General features: G+C 45.0%; 5 protein-coding genes across 6 annotated transcripts; 4 read left to right on the top strand and 1 right to left on the bottom strand.

The window, feature by feature from the left end:
• The first annotated feature begins 179 nt into the window (after positions 1–179).
• Positions 180–1527, top strand: selenoh (selenoprotein H). The gene is made up of 5 exons (XM_077733499.1): positions 180–328; positions 539–653; positions 872–1014; positions 1077–1194; positions 1278–1527. The coding sequence occupies exons 1-4, from the start codon at positions 313–315 to the stop codon at positions 1184–1186; spliced, it is 384 nt and encodes a 127-aa protein (XP_077589625.1). The 5' UTR covers positions 180–312; the 3' UTR covers positions 1187–1194; positions 1278–1527.
• Positions 1528–2003: 476 nt separating this feature from the next.
• clp1 (cleavage factor polyribonucleotide kinase subunit 1) lies at positions 2004–4998 on the top strand. Its single transcript, XM_077733625.1, has 6 exons — positions 2004–2088; positions 2399–2678; positions 2755–2862; positions 3017–3136; positions 3589–3726; positions 3812–4998. Exons 2-6 carry the CDS (start codon positions 2406–2408, stop codon positions 4496–4498), a joined length of 1326 nt encoding a protein of 441 aa, XP_077589751.1. The 5' UTR covers positions 2004–2088; positions 2399–2405; the 3' UTR covers positions 4499–4998.
• A 697-nt stretch (positions 4999–5695) lies between these two features.
• Positions 5696–14667, top strand: zdhhc5b (zDHHC palmitoyltransferase 5b). 2 transcript variants are annotated; one of them, XM_077732461.1, is made up of 13 exons: positions 5696–5836; positions 7601–8554; positions 8629–8750; positions 9041–9198; positions 9288–9460; positions 9540–9642; positions 9718–9809; positions 9895–10027; positions 10209–10317; positions 10380–10474; positions 11190–12076; positions 12158–12181; positions 12997–14667. In XM_077732461.1, the coding sequence occupies exons 2-12, from the start codon at positions 8406–8408 to the stop codon at positions 12174–12176; spliced, it is 2040 nt and encodes a 679-aa protein (XP_077588587.1). In that variant the 5' UTR covers positions 5696–5836; positions 7601–8405; the 3' UTR covers positions 12177–12181; positions 12997–14667. The 2 variants fall into 2 exon arrangements, with proteins under 2 accessions (XP_077588587.1, XP_077588586.1); XM_077732460.1 differs by lacking the exon at positions 12158–12181.
• A 17-nt stretch (positions 14668–14684) lies between these two features.
• Positions 14685–16877, bottom strand: tmx2a (thioredoxin-related transmembrane protein 2a). The gene is made up of 8 exons (XM_077732475.1): positions 16613–16877; positions 16461–16521; positions 15879–15992; positions 15717–15793; positions 15540–15646; positions 15407–15472; positions 15204–15333; positions 14685–15129 (listed from the first exon to the last, which is right to left on the bottom strand). Exons 1-8 carry the CDS (start codon positions 16799–16801, stop codon positions 14983–14985), a joined length of 891 nt encoding a protein of 296 aa, XP_077588601.1. The 5' UTR covers positions 16802–16877; the 3' UTR covers positions 14685–14982.
• Positions 16615–18254, top strand: pmf1 (polyamine modulated factor 1). The gene is made up of 5 exons (XM_077732477.1): positions 16615–17172; positions 17302–17407; positions 17473–17573; positions 17703–17916; positions 18108–18254. The coding sequence occupies exons 1-5, from the start codon at positions 16961–16963 to the stop codon at positions 18171–18173; spliced, it is 699 nt and encodes a 232-aa protein (XP_077588603.1). The 5' UTR covers positions 16615–16960; the 3' UTR covers positions 18174–18254.
• Positions 18255–18265: the final 11 nt, after the last annotated feature.

Below are 18265 nucleotides of genomic sequence, written 5' to 3'. Positions count from 1 at the left end.
GTGATAGTGCTACATTTAGGCGCCCGTTTCTAAATCGTAAATTGTAAAAGAATTGAACAAATGAGATACATACCGAAGCAGCCTGCAAACCATTCTCATAGAATTTGGGTGTACAAATTGTTGTAAAGTTTAATTTAATTATGGTACACATAACCACAAAGAAATTCACAAAAAGATTAGACTTTAAAACAATAACTAAGACAAACACTAAGATTAACATTTGAAAATATTTTGTAATGGTTTGATCCAAATCACCTTTAGCCAACAGGGCATTAGTGCAGTCCATTACCCCGCGAAACTTTCACAACAACAATGGCCGCTGCAGCAGGTTTGTCATGCCTTCACCTAGTATGTTTTAGTTTTCAAAATGCCTTTGTAGTTAATCCCATGAAAAAAGTTGTATTTAGATGCTAAATTGCTTGGGTTTAGGTTGTTGGTAAAAAAATGTAGTAAATGTCAACGTTTTCATATAATTAAAAGGCAAGTTCCATATATCGAACTAACTGTTATTTTTTCTTTTATACATCGACATTTCTAGCTCGTCGTGGACGAAAGCGCAAAATTGTGGCCGAAGAGGAAGACAAATCAGCGAAGGAGACGAAAGCAGAAGAGGTGCCCTTACTGGAGGCCCCCAAAGTAGTTATTGAACACTGGTAAGATTATTTGTCATTTGGAATGCAAATGTTTGGCATGTATACTATACTACAAAATATAACAGCATAATCAAGTGTCGGTACATTGTATCGGCATGTGAGTATTTTATTTGGATACTTGCACTTGGAGTGAATAATAGTACTAAATTGGTATTCAACCTCATCCCAATTTGCTAATCACCAGTAACATGCTCGTGTTAATCTGCTATTTTGGGCAGTAAGAGCTGACGAGTGTATGGGCGTAATGCTGAAGGGGTGAAATCTGCCCTGTTGGCTGCACGCCCTGAGTTGACTGTGATTCTCAACCCCGACAAACCCCGCAGGAACAGCTTTGAGATCACTCTGATAGATGGAGGCAAAGGTGAGCCAAAAGAGTACTGCAATCATTAATGGAAATGTTAAATTACACCTTAATTTCAACAGAGATATTGCTTTGGACCGGAATAAAGAAGGGTCCACCTCGTAAACTCAAGTTTCCTGAACCTGATGTCGTAGTTTCTGCTCTTCAAGAAGCTGTCGGTGGTGACCAGTAAAAGTTTAGGTTTGTCCTTTTGAATACTGCCCTGTCATTGTGAGATCGTGTAAATACTGAAGAAAACTCATCTTGTTTTTTTTGTTATGCAGAATATTGTTCATGGGTGTAACTTGTGGAAGCAGAATGACGAGGAGTGACTAAACTGGAGTCCCGCAGTCTATCTTCTGATGAACAGTCTTCCAGCTCGGCCCCTAATTGTGTAAAAGTAGCGACACCTACTGGGTAATTTTAGAACAACAGCTTCTGTTTCTAGACCCCGTTGTCGTTGTGTATTATTCACAGTTGGACACTTGATAGATTTTTTTTTACCTTTCTTATGAATAAAAATATTTTCTATAATGTGTGTTTATTTTCTTGGTTTGTATTTCATGATTCCCGATTAAGTGGCATTTTAGATGACGACGCTAAAAGCCTGAGGGCCCAGAAACATTTCCCAGATGCCCATATTGTTCTGCCAATTTTAACGTAAACAAAAACGTCAAACTTTTGCGTCGACTCAATCTCGATTTTGTACGTCACCAACACGCGACCGTCGCAAAGCTTTTCCACAATATGGATAGCGCCTCTTCGGCGTGAGAGGTGGAAAGCTGAATTCGTAACCAACGGCCATATTTAAACAGTAAGATACCCATCAAACCTCAGTAAAGTGACTTGTCTGAACTCCGTAGTATCTTACAGATTTCAAAACGGTTTTGTTATAACAAAAACGGAATATTAATAGTAAAAGCTCCATTGACCGGCCATAAGATCTAAGAGGCACTGATATAAAATGGCCGACATATGATAACGCCCGTCCATTATGCTTTGCAGTGGGCAATAGCCATCTAGCTCAATATACACACATCTATACGTGATCTCAATGCTCAAAACACCCTACGAAAGTTATTGACGCTAAAACTGGTAATTATTTCGTAGATACAGATTTTTTTCTAAACACGTTTGGCTTTCATTTATGACTGGAAGTTAATACATTGAATTAATTTGAAGCTTTAAATTGAAATAGTCGGCAATATGTCACGTCAGCTTCTACCACGGTTAACTTCAATTTCATAACTACTTAAGATTAACTTTTCATAGCTCCTCACTGAGATAAAGTGGTATCTAATAACTTGTCTTATAATAGTACATCAGAAACCATTTCGTAAAACTGGCATATTTCCGTGCGAGATCAATAGGAATTTGTTGTTAACCTCTGACCATATTTTGTTAGCTTTACCATGGCCACTGAAGGTGTAGAAAAGACGAGTGAGGATCCTTTGCAACCTGGGAAAGTCGGTACCAGATATGACCTGGAAAAGGAGACAGAACTTCGCTTTGAGGTGGAGGCCGGGGAGTCTGCAGAGCAGGTAGAATTGGAACTCCTCACGGGGATGGCAGAGGTGTTTGGCTCCGAGCTGAACAAGAACAAGAAGTACAACTTTGGCCCGGGCGCCAAGATCGCAGTATTCACCTGGCACGGCTGCAGCGTCAACCTTTACGGGAAGCCGGAGGTCAGTACGGACTCCGAAACTCTACATGTAATGACAATCTTTTTTTCATGCCAAGTCATCCACTTCCTTCCCTCAGGTGGCTTACGTGTCCAAAGAAACTCCCATGCTTCTTTACCTAAACACACACGCCGCGCTGGAACAGATGAGAAAACAGGCGGAGCGGGACAATGAGCGAGGACCAAGGGTACCTTATAATGTCTCTCTCATTTATCACAGCTGCTGACATATTTCAAAATATGGAATACAGCGGCATACTGATGTAGTGTGTATATAATATGACTTTTTCAGTCAGATGTTTGGCCTATTTTGCTTTATGTAACGCTGTCTTTTCTTCCTAGGTGATGGTGGTGGGTCCTACGGACGTGGGCAAGTCGACAGTGTGTCGGCTGTTACTGAGCTACGCCGTGCGAGTGGGTAGGAGGCCCACGCTGGTGGAACTGGACGTTGGCCAAAGTGGGGTGAGCTGGAAAGGCATACAGATGACTGCCATTTTTCAAACGTTATATTCGTATTTTAAAATGGGTGTCATACAGTTGCCGCCACATGTGCTTTAACTCGACATTGCCATGTTTCGATGAAAGTTTTAAGGGTTTTCCCCCCAAGTGTCCAATTAAGTGAACTGCAGGCAGATGAGGCAGATGACTCACTTTTTGAGGGTGGCACGACGTGGGTGTATCTTTACTGTCAGGCAAGCACATAAATAAGTGTATCCATTTACACTAAAGCCTAAAAGGAGCATGAATAAATACGTAATGTATTGACGATCAAATCAAAGTAATCCAAAGAACTGCGATAATGGTAAAATGGCGGTCTATCGCAGCTCTGAGAGACTATTTAAAAATGTAACTGTAAAAAGTTGCGATATTTGACCCATTTTTTTTTTTTTTACGAGTATTTTCCCTTTCTTTAGGTATCGGTACCGGGAACAGTGTCAGCGCTGTGCATTGAGCGTCCTGCCGATGTGGAGGAGGGCTTCTCAGTGCAGGCTCCTCTCGTCTACCACTTTGGCTCGACATCTCCAGGGACCAACATCAAACTTTACAATAAGGTAAGGCCGTTAGCAAACGTGGCCGTGTTAAAATGAACGTCGAACTTCCAAGGCATTCACGCTGATCATTTTGATATCCCTCAAGCTGACCTCTTGCCTGGCCGAGGTATTTTCCCAGCGCTGCGAGGTGAACAGGAAAGCCAGCGTCGGGGGGTGCATCATCAACACGTGCGGCTGGGTCAAGGGCTCGGGTTATCACGCCCTGGTCCATTGCGCCTCCGCCTTCGAGGTGGACGTGGTCCTCGTGCTGGACCACGAGAGGCTGTACAACGAACTCAAACGAGATCTCCCTCACTTTGTCCGCGTGGTCCTCCTGCCCAAGTCGGGGGGAGTGGTGGAGCGCTCCAAGGAGTGCCGACGCGATGTCCGGGACGAGAAGATCCGGGAATACTTTTACGGCTTCCGGGCAGTCTCCTTCTACCCTTTCTCCTTTGAGGTGCGTTTCTCGGACGTGCGCATCTACAAGATCGGGGCGCCTTCCATCCCGGACTCCTGCCTGCCGCTGGGGATGTCTCAAGACGACACCCAACTCAAGATGGTTCCCGTCACGCCCGGAAGAGACCTCACCTACCACGTGCTGAGCGTCAGCAGCGCCGAGGACGGAGACGAGGGGACGAGAAAGGGAATCGTGGAGACTCCGGTGTGCGGCTTTATCGTGGTGACCCACGTGGACACGCAATTGCAGGTGATGAAGGTCTTGTCCCCGTCACCGAGACCCCTGCCCAGACACACTCTTCTCATCATGGACATACGTTTCATGGACACTAAGTAAAGTGGGACTATCTCGTAAAAAATGACAAAAAATGGGTTAAATCACTCAATATGTTGTCACTTAGTTTCCTTTTTTTTATGAAGCAGGTTGCCACTTTTGAGGAGTCCTATTTTTACGCATTAGGTTTTTCAAGGTTTTTTCTCTTTTGGAGAAGCATTTTCTTAAACTGAATTTTCTTAATCTGAATCATGCTATAAAAGGGGTGGGGTTTAGCGGTCCTCGAAGGCCCCTGTGGGTGCCGCTTTTTGCTCCAAGCGATCCAGCTCGAACAGTTGAACCAACGGGGGTTGGGCTGAAACGAGAAGCACCTGACTGCAATCCACTGATTGCACTTGTAGGACACAATTAGGTGAAAAAATGTCCTCTATATGGCTTGGATTGAAAACCTGCACCCATTGCAGCCCTTTTTGGAACAGTTTGACCACCTTAATGCTATAACATGTCTTTTTCTGAATGTCCATCCATTCCTATTTTCTTAAATAAATTCTTTGCAGTTTTGACATTACTGATTGATACCCATCAACCCAGTTGCGAGTAAAGTCGAGCAAATGACTTCACGGGAGGAGGGGAACGCGCTTGACTGGTTTCCAGTCAGTCACGGCACAAATAGACAAGTAGATTCATGTCCGCATTCACAATTTAGCGCCAAATTTTACTAATGTGGGATGAAGCTGAGTACGTATACAGATTCAGAACTGACAATAGTTTCTTCTACTATTGTCTCATATATCCTTATAGGCTTCATTTTAGTGTATTATTTAAAAAGACTAATAATAAAAAGATTGTGTTTACAATTGATGTTTACCTGGAAATGAATGTGGGGAAATTACACAGCTTTGGAATGAGGCAGCAACTTTCTCACTTTCCAAAAATATGTATGTATTTGGTATCTATTTTATTCATTTTTGGTTGTCTTGACCACAAACATAAAAACAAATGACACCCAAATAAATAAACTGAACAGGGGGAATAATTTTCATCAGAAACAGTTTATTAGCAATATGATGAGGCTTTTGTTGTTATTGCTGTTCCTTATGAAATTATATTTTTGCCTTGCACATCTTTGTTTTTTAAAGTGTTTTTAGGTAAAATCTTAAAGTATACATAATACTACGTAGTATGTAAAAAATGTCGAACGCCATCCTGATTCCTTGTTAGACCACGCCCCCCATCTCTGATTGGCTACCCGTCCCACCTGGAGGATGACCATCCAATGCTCCTTTTCCGGGATTCCGACGTCGGCCTAGGCGAGCTATGCTGACTGCTATCGGCTAACGTGGCTGGACAAAAAAACGACTCCTCGCCAGAAGAAAGACCTGTCACGATTTGCCATTTTAGGTACGCGCTGCTTTCTCTGACCATTCTTTGTGCTGACTGCTATTGAGGATTTTTATTTAAAAAAGTGGATCGGCCCAAGAGGCGTAGCCAAGTGTCTGAAGGTTCCATTGCTCGTCGGCTATCCCCGTTAGCCTTGGCTGTGGCAAAAACTTTCGAGGCAAATTCTGAAGTGCCGATCGCTGCGTGTTAAAGCTGCCGTTTCGCTCATTTGGGCTCACATTCGCCATCGTCGACTCTTTTATGGATTTCATACGCTAAATTGTGCTGCTTAATGATGCTGTGTTACATTGCCCTGGCCTGGTCAACGCCAGCTCTCTCATCGCAAAGATCACTGAAACATGGCGCTATGATCTATCAAATACTCGCGTGTGTTGATATCAGACTGAAACAGCAGGCGGGGGATGAACTAGCAACGAGTTGGGTTCGATCGGTCGCTTATTGACGTGCCCGTTATCTTCAGCAGTGAATTGTTGCGGTAACATGACGGGCGGAGATTTTAGGATTAACATCCTTTATGGTGCAGGGGTTGGAGGGGGGATTTGGTGCGGGGGAGATGAGATGATTAACAACAGACAGTGTCAGTAGGATAACTCCTGTTTGTCCCAACTCGGTTGTTTGGGAGAGGGGCGTGACCAAACGATCAGATTACGCTTCTTTCTCCAGATCCGTTTGCACTGGCTTTCATACCGCACCGATTAATTTTCCATTGCCATAACCCTTATCCAATCATGGGTGGAATCGAAGGAAGTCACGTCACGTCTAGCATTTTCTAGGGAAACGATCTGAATGTTGTATTGTGCACCCAAATGGCTCTCTAGTTCAAGTTCGCTTTTGCATCAATTTGCGACAGTCGTTTGCTCCTTGACGACAGCTCGCTTGCGTACTCAATGACGTTGAAGACCAAGTTTTTTGGGGCAAAAATTGTTACACCGAATGTCTTCAGAACGCGGATTAAAGTGTTCCGTTTATTCCCCTTGAAAATGTTTACACAAAGTTGTGAAATTTAGTTATTCATGACATCAGAATGGAAAATGGGTGCGACCCCATTCGCCATACTGACAGTGTCAAGAGAATGTGTTCCATGATATTATGTTGTTTTTCCCCCCACCAACTCTAACTTTCTATTAAGCCTTCAGTCTGTTGATGTCGAAACTAATACTGACTCAGACTCAGTTAGTCAATCTTCCTGTGAAATTCTCTCTGCCGAAGTTCTGTTTCTGTTGGGTGACTTTGATTGAATTGATATGTAGTGAAGCCACATTCTTACCGTTTATATTGTGTATTGGGTTTCGACTCGGTGTGAGAAGTTATAAGGCTCTGATGTATCCATATTCCTTCGCATAGATTTGATGACATGGCGTGCTTTTGGAACATAGTTATGGCTATTCGTACATTGGATGTATAACATGTAAATAGATCATAAGTAGCTACCCTGTATTGGTGTACGTATACACAGACATTTTATACAATTTTAGGTGTTACCAGGGAACCTCTCATGGACCGCATGAATAGCCCTCCAGTCTGATCCTGAAATAGCTCACTGGTTATGGGACATTATGATCTTGTTGTCACGGTGATAATTTGAAAACATAAATAGTAGCAAAGATTTATTTAAATCCATGCTTCCATTCAGTTGCAAGGCATAATTGTATCTGTATCCAAATGTCTTTTAAATTCCGATTTCCGATTTTAATGTCTATTTTGTTTAAAAAGAGCACCATTTTTGGCTAAGCCTTTATGTTCCCTCTGATTTTCCCCTAACAGAGGCTTCTGCCGTCATCACAAGCCACGGAGGAAGAACATCAACTGGGACATAAAACAAAACTCTAATAATAAGGACTATTGAAGTTCAGACTATGTAAGCGGCATGTTGCAGATGGCCCCGTTTCAAAGCTGCGCAATGGAAGAAGAGGTCTATCTGCAGAGAATGTGGAGGTGGGAGAGATTTCTCCATCCCGGCCTGGACAAGCACCGCCACAGCGCAGTGACCTGCACCGTTCTTTTTGGAATGAGTTGATTTCTTCTCTTTTATCCCCGCCCCCTCCTCCCGTCGCTACGTTAGCATACCGACCGAAAGCGGGGCTCACTCGGCATGGACTCGGACGTCCTTTTATAAGGTTGGAGTCCCAAAGACATCGTTTCAGTCGATTATCGGAGAAGGCCCACGTGGACTCCAACTGACGGCTGAAGGGCGTGGAGCCGTCCCGCCCCGTAGCCCTCGGCCATCCCGAAAAAAGTCTCACTTGACCGTAATGCGCCAAACGCGGTACCATTGAAGCCATACCATATAGTGATGCATTTCCTATAGACGTATTTTTCTATCACATTGCTTTTATGATGCTTAAATAGAAAGTTTTCGATTTGCACGAAGAGAAACATGCAAGTAGAACTGCGTATTGCTATATGATTTTAAAGAATATTTATCAAAGTGTTGCGAGCGTTGATTATTGTCGTCCCATGGCCTTTCCCAAACAAAGACTGGGCTCATCCTAAGTGGTCAAAGGGCGTTTTGGCTTCGACGGTCCTCAGCTAGTTTGTCGCCGTTCTTCCCGTCTTTGCTCCGTCTCTGATGCCGGGCTTCAGCAGTGGGGGAGTCGGGGGAGGAGTGGGTGGCCAGCTTTCTGCTCCTCCCCGCCCTTTCCGACCCAGCCGATACGTCCCGGTGTCGGCGGCGACCACCTTCCTGGTGGGATCCACCACCCTCTTCTTCTGCTTCACGTAAGTCCCAACGACGCAAAAAAAAAATGTCAACAAAGCAAAAATAACCATGTATTTTTCTTGCTCTTTTTTAGCTGTCCATGGCTGTACGAGTATTTCTCCCCCATCATTCCTATTTATATCTCCGTGATCTTCCTCTTCACACTGGCCAACTTCTGCATGGCGACCTTCATGGATCCCGGAGTCTTCCCTCGAGGTAGAAACTTGCCGCTCGGGATTGGATTGGATAACTTTATTCATCCCGTATTTGGGAAATTTTGTTGTCACAGTAGCAAGAGGGGGAGAATACAGACACAGAAAAAGACATTCTAGACATAAATAGATAGGTAATAAGTAAGTTAATAAATAAATACATGAATATATATATATATACAAATAAGCGTGTTGTATATACACATTTGTGTACACACACACATATATATAAGCACATATGTAGATACACATAGATATGTAGATGCATTTTGACGTCTCGTCTTGCGCTGGCAGCCGAGGAGGACGAGGACAAAGAGGACGATTTCCGCGCGCCGCTCTACAAAACGGTGGAAATCAAAGGCATCCAGGTGCGCATGAAATGGTGTTCCACCTGTCGTTTCTACCGTCCTCCCCGCTGCTCGCATTGCTCGGTCTGCGACAACTGCGTGGAGGTATGTGCGCCATTGGGCTTTATTTTTGGATGTTAACTTATGGTTGAATCCTACTCCTAATACTCTGATGAAATATTGTGGTGTGGCAGGACTTTGACCACCACTGTCCCTGGGTGAACAACTGCATCGGTCGCCGGAACTACCGCTACTTCTTTCTCTTCCTGGTCTCGCTCACCACCCACATCGTGGACGTTTTTAGCTTCGGCCTCCTTTACGTGCTTCACCACCGCCAGGAACTGGACACGCCGCACGCCGTCGTCACGTATCCTTCACGATTTTCCGCCCGTCGACGGCTCCCGTTTGCCTTTTTGTTATCTTTCCTTAGCCCGTGTCCTTACCAGTATGGTGGTGATGTGCGTGGCCGGTCTGTTTTTTGTTCCAGTGGCTGGCCTGACTGGCTTCCATATGGTGCTGGTGGCTCGAGGTCGCACTACAAACGAGCAGGTAAACGCACGTTGGGACGTTTTGTTTCTATTTGAAGCCGTGCCCTGAACACTTGCTGTGTTTTTTTTTCTTCAGGTGACTGGAAAGTTCCGCGGAGGCGTTAACCCCTTCACCAACGGCTGCGTGAAGAATATTTCCCATGTGCTCTGCAGCTCACTGGCTCCCAGGTCAGTCCTCCATGATATGTTCATTATCTTTTGAAAAGGCCTTTGACTCATGTCTTCCATATATGTACACTTCTCCTCTTTTTAGATACACGGGTCGGACCCGGAAGCCTCAGACGGTAGAAATCCAGCCTCCCTTCCTCAGACCGCCTCTTACGGAGGCCCAGCTAGAAGCCAAGATCCTGGACAATGGCATCCAGAATGATCGGCACAGTACCAGAGTAAGTGTAGTAAACATATGCCATTAAAAACAAATAAAATGTCTATATAAATACTGCTACTTAACCTGAGGATACACATTTCCATATATGTCAAAGTGAATAACAACATAATGAATTAAATTAGAATTTTGAGGAGTACTTGAAATTTTCAACAGGCCAATTGTCTTTTTTTTTTTTTTAGTCAAAGAGTAGTTTGGATCAAATGGAGAGCCAATCAGCAGACACAGAGGCCCCCCCACCCCCAAAGCCGGAACTTCGTTACCCCGGGCTTTCTCGTGGTGAAACGGAAGGTAAGAATCCCAGTGGAGTGGCTTTCCTTTTTTTTCTGACGTGCTCACGTCTTGTGTATTAGAAAGCAGCTTGTTGACAGAAGGCGTGCCCACGCAGTCCATGAGCAAGTATCGACCTGCCTTCAACAGCCCGGCGAGGAACCACACGCATGGCAAGGTACTCATTTGTTGCATGTTAATCCTGTCAGTTTGAGAAAAATCGAGTGAAATACTGCAGCGAGCGATTTAAGTTCAATCCAAACTTGCGTATTTCTGTTTTTGGACCTTTTCCCCAATACGACGAGTCCCTCCTTTCTAATGTGGATTGTGGTTAACGTCAGGACCCTCTTTTGTTTCTTTGTTTTGACTCAAAATTGATCATTCAGTGGCCATCAGTTGATCAGTAAGTCCTGAGCAAGTGTCATGTGTTCCCTTTTTTCCAATCTGTGTTTTGGAGTGGAACCCCCACCAACCATCCCCCCCCCCCCGCCCCCCCCCCCAAGCGCATTGACTGCAATGTGTCGTGGATATTGAGTGTAGTATTTCCATTTCTGTCTTTGACATTGAACGCCACCCAAGCGTTGCCTGTTCAAAGCGGTCAATGTTCCCCAACGTAATAGTGTGATGACGGATTAGAGCACAGATCAAGCATCCGCCCCTCCCCCGTTTGTCCACCACCGACCACTCTGTTTTATTTTTTATATTCCTGTTGCAATCTTTGGGACCAACTGGGTTTCTGTGCCGCCTCGGCCATTTTTTTTCTTCCCTTGGTAACGGGGACTCTTGGTCTTTTTCTTCATCTGCTCCTCAACGCAATCCCCCCCCCCCCCCCCCCCCAACCCTCTCCTGTCTGTCTTTGCTCCTCCTCCTTTTGTGCCCCCCCCTTCCTTCAGGTGATCCGCGGGGAAAGCCTGGACTCTCCGTCTCCCTCTATCCTCCACTCCAGCCGCCGTCCCAGTTACCGTTCGGAACCCAGCAGCCTGGACGGGGCCGCGCTGGCGGCGGGGGGAGGCGCGGGCCCGTTCAGGGGGGCGGGGGAGAGGTCCGAGGGTCCCGGGCGGACGGCGGGCGGGGTCTCGGGCTACTCCCTGACCGGGCGCTCCCACACCTCCTACCCATCGTCCCTGGTTCTGTCCGGCGGGGGCTCCCACTCGTCCAGCCTGCGCTCGGGGTACGCGGCGCATGGGGGCCACGGGGGGCACAATCCCCTGGCCACCCTCCAGTCGGAAGGCACCACGGACACCAGCTACAAGAGCCTGGCCAACCAGACGCCGCGGAACGGCAGCCTGTCCTACGACAGCCTGCTCACGCCGTCCGACAGCCCCGAGTTTGAGTCGGCCGCCCACGAGCTGTCGCCGCAGAAGCCCCGCGGACCCTTCCCCCCAATGACGACGGCGGTGGCGAGAGGCCACCCCCCGGGCGCATCGCCGCTCCGGGGCTACACGTCGCCCTTCCTCTCGGCTCAGCTCAGCCAGCAGAGGGAGGGGCATCTTCTCCAGGGCGCCGCCACTTTCTCCTCCCCGCAAAGGGCCTATCTGCGCGCCGTCAGCCCGCCCCCTCCCTCTGGCCCCCCCATGGTGCCGCACCCACTACAGCAAAACCACGACTCCTGCAGGGCGCCCCGTAACCCCAACGCGTCGTTATCCTCCCCGAGTGAGCCCCCTCCGGTGGCCCCGCCGCCCCGCGGCCTCTCCCTGGCCAAGTCCCAGTCTTCCGGCGGAGAGGCGGGAGCCCAGCACAAGCGAGGGGGAGGAGCCGGAGGAGGGCACCCGGCGCCACAGTGAGTAACCGTCTGTCGTGGTGGCGCTTTGCCTTTTCTTCCTAATCTTCCTTACTGTTCTTCCTCCCTAACTGGTGTCAGCCACCCTCTTCCTCCCTGATCGTTGTGAGTCTTCCTTTTGCTCCACTCGTTTCCACGGCGACAATTAGTGTGCAGAAAGAAGCATGCCAGCATGCGACCGCCCGCCCGCCCGTTTGTAGTCAACTAGGCCTTTTAAGTTTGTCCTTGTCTCCTTCTAGCGAAGGAGGGGACAAAGTTGGACCTGTGTTCGGAATCGCTCCCTCCCTCCCTCCCTCCCTATCCACTCCCAGAGCTTCTCCAAGTGTGTTCGTATCTTTAGTTGTTGTACCCCTCCCCCGGCCGGCCTGGCCCTCGTTACAATAATTAGGCCCAGGTGAGCCTTGTTACTTTTTGCAAGCGCTGCGCTTCAATATGGGAAGAAAGTTGCTCTAAGATTCACTTCCTAAATTTGGCATATTAGAGGAAAATTGTGCCTACTTTGAAAAGTTTAACAAGAAGGCAAAATTTACTTTTAAAGTTAGAAACACAGCAAATGCACTGCTATTGATTCAGAAAACCAAAACTATTTTGGCTCTTGAACTTTTTTACACCAAGAGTATCCTCAAGAAAGCTTTATGACTACCGTATCATCCGGACTATAAACCGAGACAATCAATTGACGCTCGACAAGCTCAGGAAGGGAAAAACTAGCAGAGAAGGCGATACCTTAACAGTTCAAAGAATTAGATTCATAAATATTTTTCAAATTTATTCATCTTGAAACAATTTGGGAACTACTTTGTTGTACATTCCTGAAGAGTGAATAGGGATTAACCGAAAGATTCCGAACGCAGCCTTCCAGTCATATCATGGCCGACGTCACGATCGTCTCTCTCTTCTTCCGATTGCTCTCTTATCAGATCGAGCTCTCGCACAATTTTGGCCAACCACAGCGCATCTAAACCAGGGGGTGGAGTCAAGAAGGTGACCGGCGTCGGGGGGACCACGTACGAGATATCCGTTTGAGTGAGCGGATGAGGACGAGCAAGGAAAGGAAAGTCAATGGGTAACTTGTCATTCTCTCCTTTGGATTTTATTGGCCGAAAGGGCCTGCCGCACTGCCTCGTCCATCTCGACTTAGACGCCACGTGACTCCTTTTGTGACGCACAGATCATTTGGAGGCCGTTCCTTTAAAGGACGTCAGTACGTTAGTCGTGTGCAGTATTTGGGACACTTGGGGCTTTTAAAAGGCGGCTTTAAGACAAAAGCGTGTCGACCAATCAGGAGAAAGGATTACTTTGATTGATTCCTGGACCACATCGAGCTGTCGAGTGAAAAGCATCAAGGAAATCCAACCTATACAAAAAAAACACACACACAGTATCAATTTAGTTTTATAAAGCCTCGTTTTTAAATATTTTATAAAAAAAACAACGTATAGGATCTTACAGATTATTATTGGGTCCTGTTGTCAGGTGTTTAAGATGACTTATCTCAATGAGGGTGGCAAATGTATCACGTGTATAATTCTTTATTTTTCAATGACGTGTATGTGTTGCTTGTTTCCAATTGACGGCTGCATCAGCCATGAGCCAACGCTCCATGAAATTGGCAATTTAAAAAAATAATAATAAGATTGAGCTTTGTTGTAAACCACAGAAACATTTGAAGTGGAATGCATTTTGCTTGAATGTAAATGTCATTTTCACGTGCTGGAGGTGTTATGCAAAAATTCGATTCCTAGCTTTAAAATCATCGTCTATCTTGTCGAACGATTTCCAGCCCGTTACCATTGGGCCTTTTACATTTGAACAATCATGTGGAATGACAGCTTGTGTGTGGTGATGGTACGATTTTAAAGGAAAAAACCCAAATAGAAGCAAAGGGAGCTCATTAAATATTCATTATTTCTTATTCTATTTCAAAACTCACCATCGCTGCTCATAATCTGCCATGACATACAATTTTGTTTTTTTTTTTAGAGCCCTGTATGGGATGAAATCAGGGCCCGTGGATTAAGAAAAGCGCGTAATGAGATTATTTATTTTAACCTGACCAAAAAAAATCAAGGAACTTTTGTAAGACATGTCCAATCCGTTGTTTGTTTTCAAAGCTTGGGTATGTTTGCGAAAACTTTTTTTTTTTTTCCTTTTAAATATTTTTTTTTTTTTGCTTTTCTTCTGTTGTTCCTTCATCTTGCTGATATTATACAATTCTGCTTTTTGATGACGTTCAAATCTTGTCTGGACAAGTGACTTTTCAAATCTCACAGCCATGTTTTTAAACAAAAAATGGATTTAGCATGCCTTGAGGAAAGCTTTCCATTTGATAACATTTTGCACACTTGTCGTTCATTTTTTGGAGACTTTTCTGTCCCCGAAAGCGAGAATCATCGACAACGGCGGCGGACGAAGAGACGGAAAAAGGTGTTTTGCTTTCCTCGGACGACGTCCAACAACCCGTGTGAGTGAGTACGTGGAATTGGAAGGAGCTTCACCCATATCTGTAATACATTTAAGACTTTTCAAAAATGGCCTTATCATGAATTTTTGGAAGATGTCTTCTCAGAATAAAAATAAGGTCAAAGGGATTCCAAAAAAAAAAGTGTTGACTTTCAAATGCATTTTATTTGCCTTTGAACAATGGGACATTAGTAAACACATGTTAAAACAGTGAACAAATGTGACATACAAAACACAAATTATTTAAATAAGTGGATAAAACTTCCCTATTTTTTTTTCTGTTGACAACAGACCAGTGACCGGACCCACTATTCCCGCTGGGGGAAAAAAATCTTAAAGTGGTCTACATTCTATGTGACATTTGCTGTAGGGAAAAAAAGAAGAAAAAAAATACTGGAAGGCAAGTTCACATCAGAAAACCAAAATTGGAGTATTTCCCATCTTCACTTGTCCTTCTTGCTCTCCGAACTTGGCTCCGCCTCCTCTTGCCGGGAGTTCTGCTGGTCGTCTTCCTTCAAAGCGCGACTCTTGTTCAGCTTCTTGGACTTTTGGAAGCGCTCGTTGAGGTCAAACTCTCTGATGATGTTCTCCTGAGAACGAGGTGGGGGGAAAAAAATGAGCGGATATTCTAGCATTCCAAACATTGGGTCCGGTGCTAAGTAACCTCATTGAAAGTCCATGAAATAGCTCTGCCTTTGCTGTCCACCGCTGGACGTCTCATCACTTCCTGGCCGCCTTGGAATAACACCAAAGAGGGAAGCTGCTTGGACAGCGGGGACGTGCTGACTCTGTACCTATTCCAAAGAAGATGATTCATTTATTGAAGAAAACCAGATCGAACAAACACATTTGCAGAAAGTGGCTTACCTCTTCGAGACTTCTCCATAACGACCAATGTCCACCTTCCCGAACCTCAGCCCGGCACAGTTGTACCTTTAAATGCACAGTACATGTCACATTTTGAGTTTTTCCTCTAATTGAGACCAAAAAAACGTCTTACTTGAGCGATAGGTCAGCGTAGACGGGTGCAAAAGACTGGCAGTCGGACGACCAGTTGGCGTAGAATTCTACGATCCAGGTGACGCGACTGTCTTTCTGCAGCTCCTCCTGTTTCGACCAATGAAAAGCAGGTATTTGTTGATGCAGTATTTCAATGGCCACAGTCCCATCCACTCACGTCGATGGTCTTATCGCTGAAATACTTGATGTACTCGGGGCCCATGTACAGAGGAGGCTTGCACGTCATGACAAAAGCTGTTGGTTGAGCCAAAAACAATTTGATATTTCATATCTCCTAACTTATTATTATTTTTTTAAACTCTTCACGACGACCACTGACCGACACACAGGGCGAGGTAGAGGATGCCGAGACGGATGTCCAGTCGGAAAAAGAGGATGACGTTAGCCACCTTGCTAAACAGGAACAAGTTGCCGATGTGCTGCTCCAATGTGACTGCAGGTGACAACAAAAAAACAAAAAACAAAGAAAGCCAGTGGCGACAAGGTCAAAAGAAGTCATTCCAGGGTAATGTTTACACAACAGTGGGCTCGTTTGTTTGTAGACGGGCTCGTAAAATTGTCACACACACACACACACACTTGCAAGTTGGTTAAACAGTTACAATGGCCGCCGCAATTGCTTGGAGCAAAGTCGATAGTTTAGTGGTATGCAATTGTTCTATTGAAAGGTCAATTCTGGGGGTCGCGGCAGGAAATTGCTCAATCTTATTGTTAGGTACAACTCTCCAAACCATGTGAAAAATAAGTACGCTAAATATGCGTTAAATATAGTAATATATCACATATATAAAATCTAATACAATTAGGACCTAGTATCCACAGTAAAAAATATATATTTATTTTTTCTTTAAATGACCTTAAACAGTCAGTTGCAATATAAAATGTGTGTATTGCCACTCACTTGCTCTCCTGTTTTTCATCATCACGATGGCACTGAGAAACATGAGAATCTCCACTTCTCTCTGTCAAAACAGGCATGAGGATGAAAAGTGAGACCATCAAGTGACTTATTTATATATATATTTTTTGGGGGGCCGTGAGATGCGCACCCACCCAGTCGAAGTCGCACGAGTTGCCGTCCTCGCGTTGCGTGGCCAGGTGCTCGCACAAACCAGGAGCCTTTCGGATAGCCAGGAAGGCGACGGTCATGAAAAAGGACGTGATATAATACGGCTTCAGCAGCCATTTGTAAATCTGCGGCAGGTGGTACAAGAAAGCGCAGACCCCGGTGATTAAGCCCATTTTCGCCTACGGGAGCTCGCCAGCTGATGGTGGAAAGTCAACTGGAGGAAGTGACGCAGGGTCTTTTCCGGATTTCCCCGCGCACGCGTGAAAATCAATTTGGGACTTCTTCGGGTGCCGTAGTTTGGGCGCGGATTGCAAAAATATAAACAATTGAAAATGGAGGAAAATGCCGCAACGACAACGCCAAGTGAAAACTCGTTGAAGAAACCCCTGAGTGATGACTTCTCAGTGGAGGCTTCATCATCAAAGCATGTCAAATCAGAAGCAGTTTGTGAGCCAGCCAGCAATGACCAACCTCGAGGCTGCAGGTTGAAGTTTTATCATAAAGTTATCGAGAGAAGTCTGGCAAAGTTTACGGATTTGGCCAGGTGGGGGACTCTACTTTATTTCTGTGACCTTTGTATTCTAAAGGAATACTAAAAAAACAACTCAACTCCTCTTGTAATACATGTTTATACTGTTTTTTATTATTATTATTATTTTTTTAATAAAAACAGCACCGAGAGGTTTGCCAGCATGTTCCGTGAGCTCTACAAGATAAACCCTGCCAGGATGGAAATCGTCAATAAGGAGTTTGTTAAAGAGTTTCAGAAATCTCTCAAGGTTTGCACCCGTCACTGATGTGTATTGTTTTTCCTCGCGTTTACTCTTGTCTGTGTTAAATTAAGGATGGGATCGACTTGCTGAACAAAGAAGCTGAAATTGAGGCCAAATTAAGTCAACTGGACGAACTGGAGAGTGCTGCTAAAACCAGTCCAGATCCGGCATGGTTGGTACACAAAGTAGATCCAAGCAAGGCAAAATGCAAAGTTGTATGATTTGCATTTGTATTTAAAAGCAAACTATCCAATCCTGCTGTTAAAACCAAAAGAATAACACAATCCACTTGTTTTTTTAGGCGTCCATCGGGGGATCCAGAAGAAGATTTGAGCAGCTCCATAATACCACTCTATCAAAAACAGGACGCCTACTGGCGACGGAAGCTCCAAAAAATCAAAGCTGAGAATGCCACCCTTGCACAAAAGGTCAAAGCCGGCAGGGAGAGGACGGCTCAGACGGACCAGCGGATTTCGACAAGGCTTGCCGTTATTCTTTCCACTGCTGAGTGGGAGGTGAGAGAGAGGGGGGAAAAGTGTCTCAAGTTCAACAGTTGTATTTGGAAAAACATTGTTTTGATTGCATTCTGTTATACATATTTGTACCCTACATGAAACAATATTTTTCACTCGTATGATACAACAACTAAATGTGTATATCTCTCTTTTTCTTCTTTATTTATCTCTCTTTTTTGTATATCTTCCAGGCATTATCCAGTGATTTAGAAAGGCGGACATCTTCATTATGCCCTGCAGATGTGTTAGATGTGTAATTATTTGCATCAATTAACATATATTGTATATAATTGTTTATTTGTCATTATGCTCAATAAAATAAACCCTATGAAATCCAAGCGCGTCTGTG

The sequence above is a fragment of the Stigmatopora nigra genome, chromosome 14, assembly GCF_051989575.1.
Source record: "Stigmatopora nigra isolate UIUO_SnigA chromosome 14, RoL_Snig_1.1, whole genome shotgun sequence".
Taxonomy (NCBI): Eukaryota; Metazoa; Chordata; class Actinopteri; order Syngnathiformes; family Syngnathidae; genus Stigmatopora; species Stigmatopora nigra.
This window is presented reverse-complemented; position numbering and strand designations above follow the sequence as displayed.

Bases quoted from the DNA above. Each gene is read 5' to 3' on its own strand.
- clp1 (XM_077733625.1), top strand. From the start codon at position 2,406: ATGGCCACTGAAGGTGTAGAAAAGACGAGTGAGGATCCTTTGCAACCT. The intron at 2,679-2,754 runs GTCAGTACGGAC...TCCTTCCCTCAG, and splicing joins ACCTTTACGGGAAGCCGGAG to GTGGCTTACGTGTCCAAAGA. The intron at 3,727-3,811 runs GTAAGGCCGTTA...ATATCCCTCAAG, and splicing joins ACATCAAACTTTACAATAAG to CTGACCTCTTGCCTGGCCGA.
- zdhhc5b (XM_077732460.1), top strand. From the start codon at position 8,406: ATGCCGGGCTTCAGCAGTGGGGGAGTCGGGGGAGGAGTGGGTGGCCAG. The intron at 9,199-9,287 runs GTATGTGCGCCA...GTGGTGTGGCAG, and splicing joins TCTGCGACAACTGCGTGGAG to GACTTTGACCACCACTGTCC. The intron at 9,810-9,894 runs GTCAGTCCTCCA...TCCTCTTTTTAG, and splicing joins TGCAGCTCACTGGCTCCCAG to ATACACGGGTCGGACCCGGA.
- tmx2a (XM_077732475.1), bottom strand. From the start codon at position 16,801: ATGGGCTTAATCACCGGGGTCTGCGCTTTCTTGTACCACCTGCCGCAG. The intron at 15,334-15,406 runs GTAAGCCACTTT...TCTTTGGAATAG, and splicing joins TATGGAGAAGTCTCGAAGAG to GTACAGAGTCAGCACGTCCC. The intron at 15,130-15,203 runs GTTACTTAGCAC...CCTCGTTCTCAG, and splicing joins TTTCATGGACTTTCAATGAG to GAGAACATCATCAGAGAGTT.
- pmf1 (XM_077732477.1), top strand. From the start codon at position 16,961: ATGGAGGAAAATGCCGCAACGACAACGCCAAGTGAAAACTCGTTGAAG. The intron at 17,408-17,472 runs GTTTGCACCCGT...TGTTAAATTAAG, and splicing joins AGTTTCAGAAATCTCTCAAG to GATGGGATCGACTTGCTGAA. The intron at 17,917-18,107 runs GTGAGAGAGAGG...TATATCTTCCAG, and splicing joins TTTCCACTGCTGAGTGGGAG to GCATTATCCAGTGATTTAGA.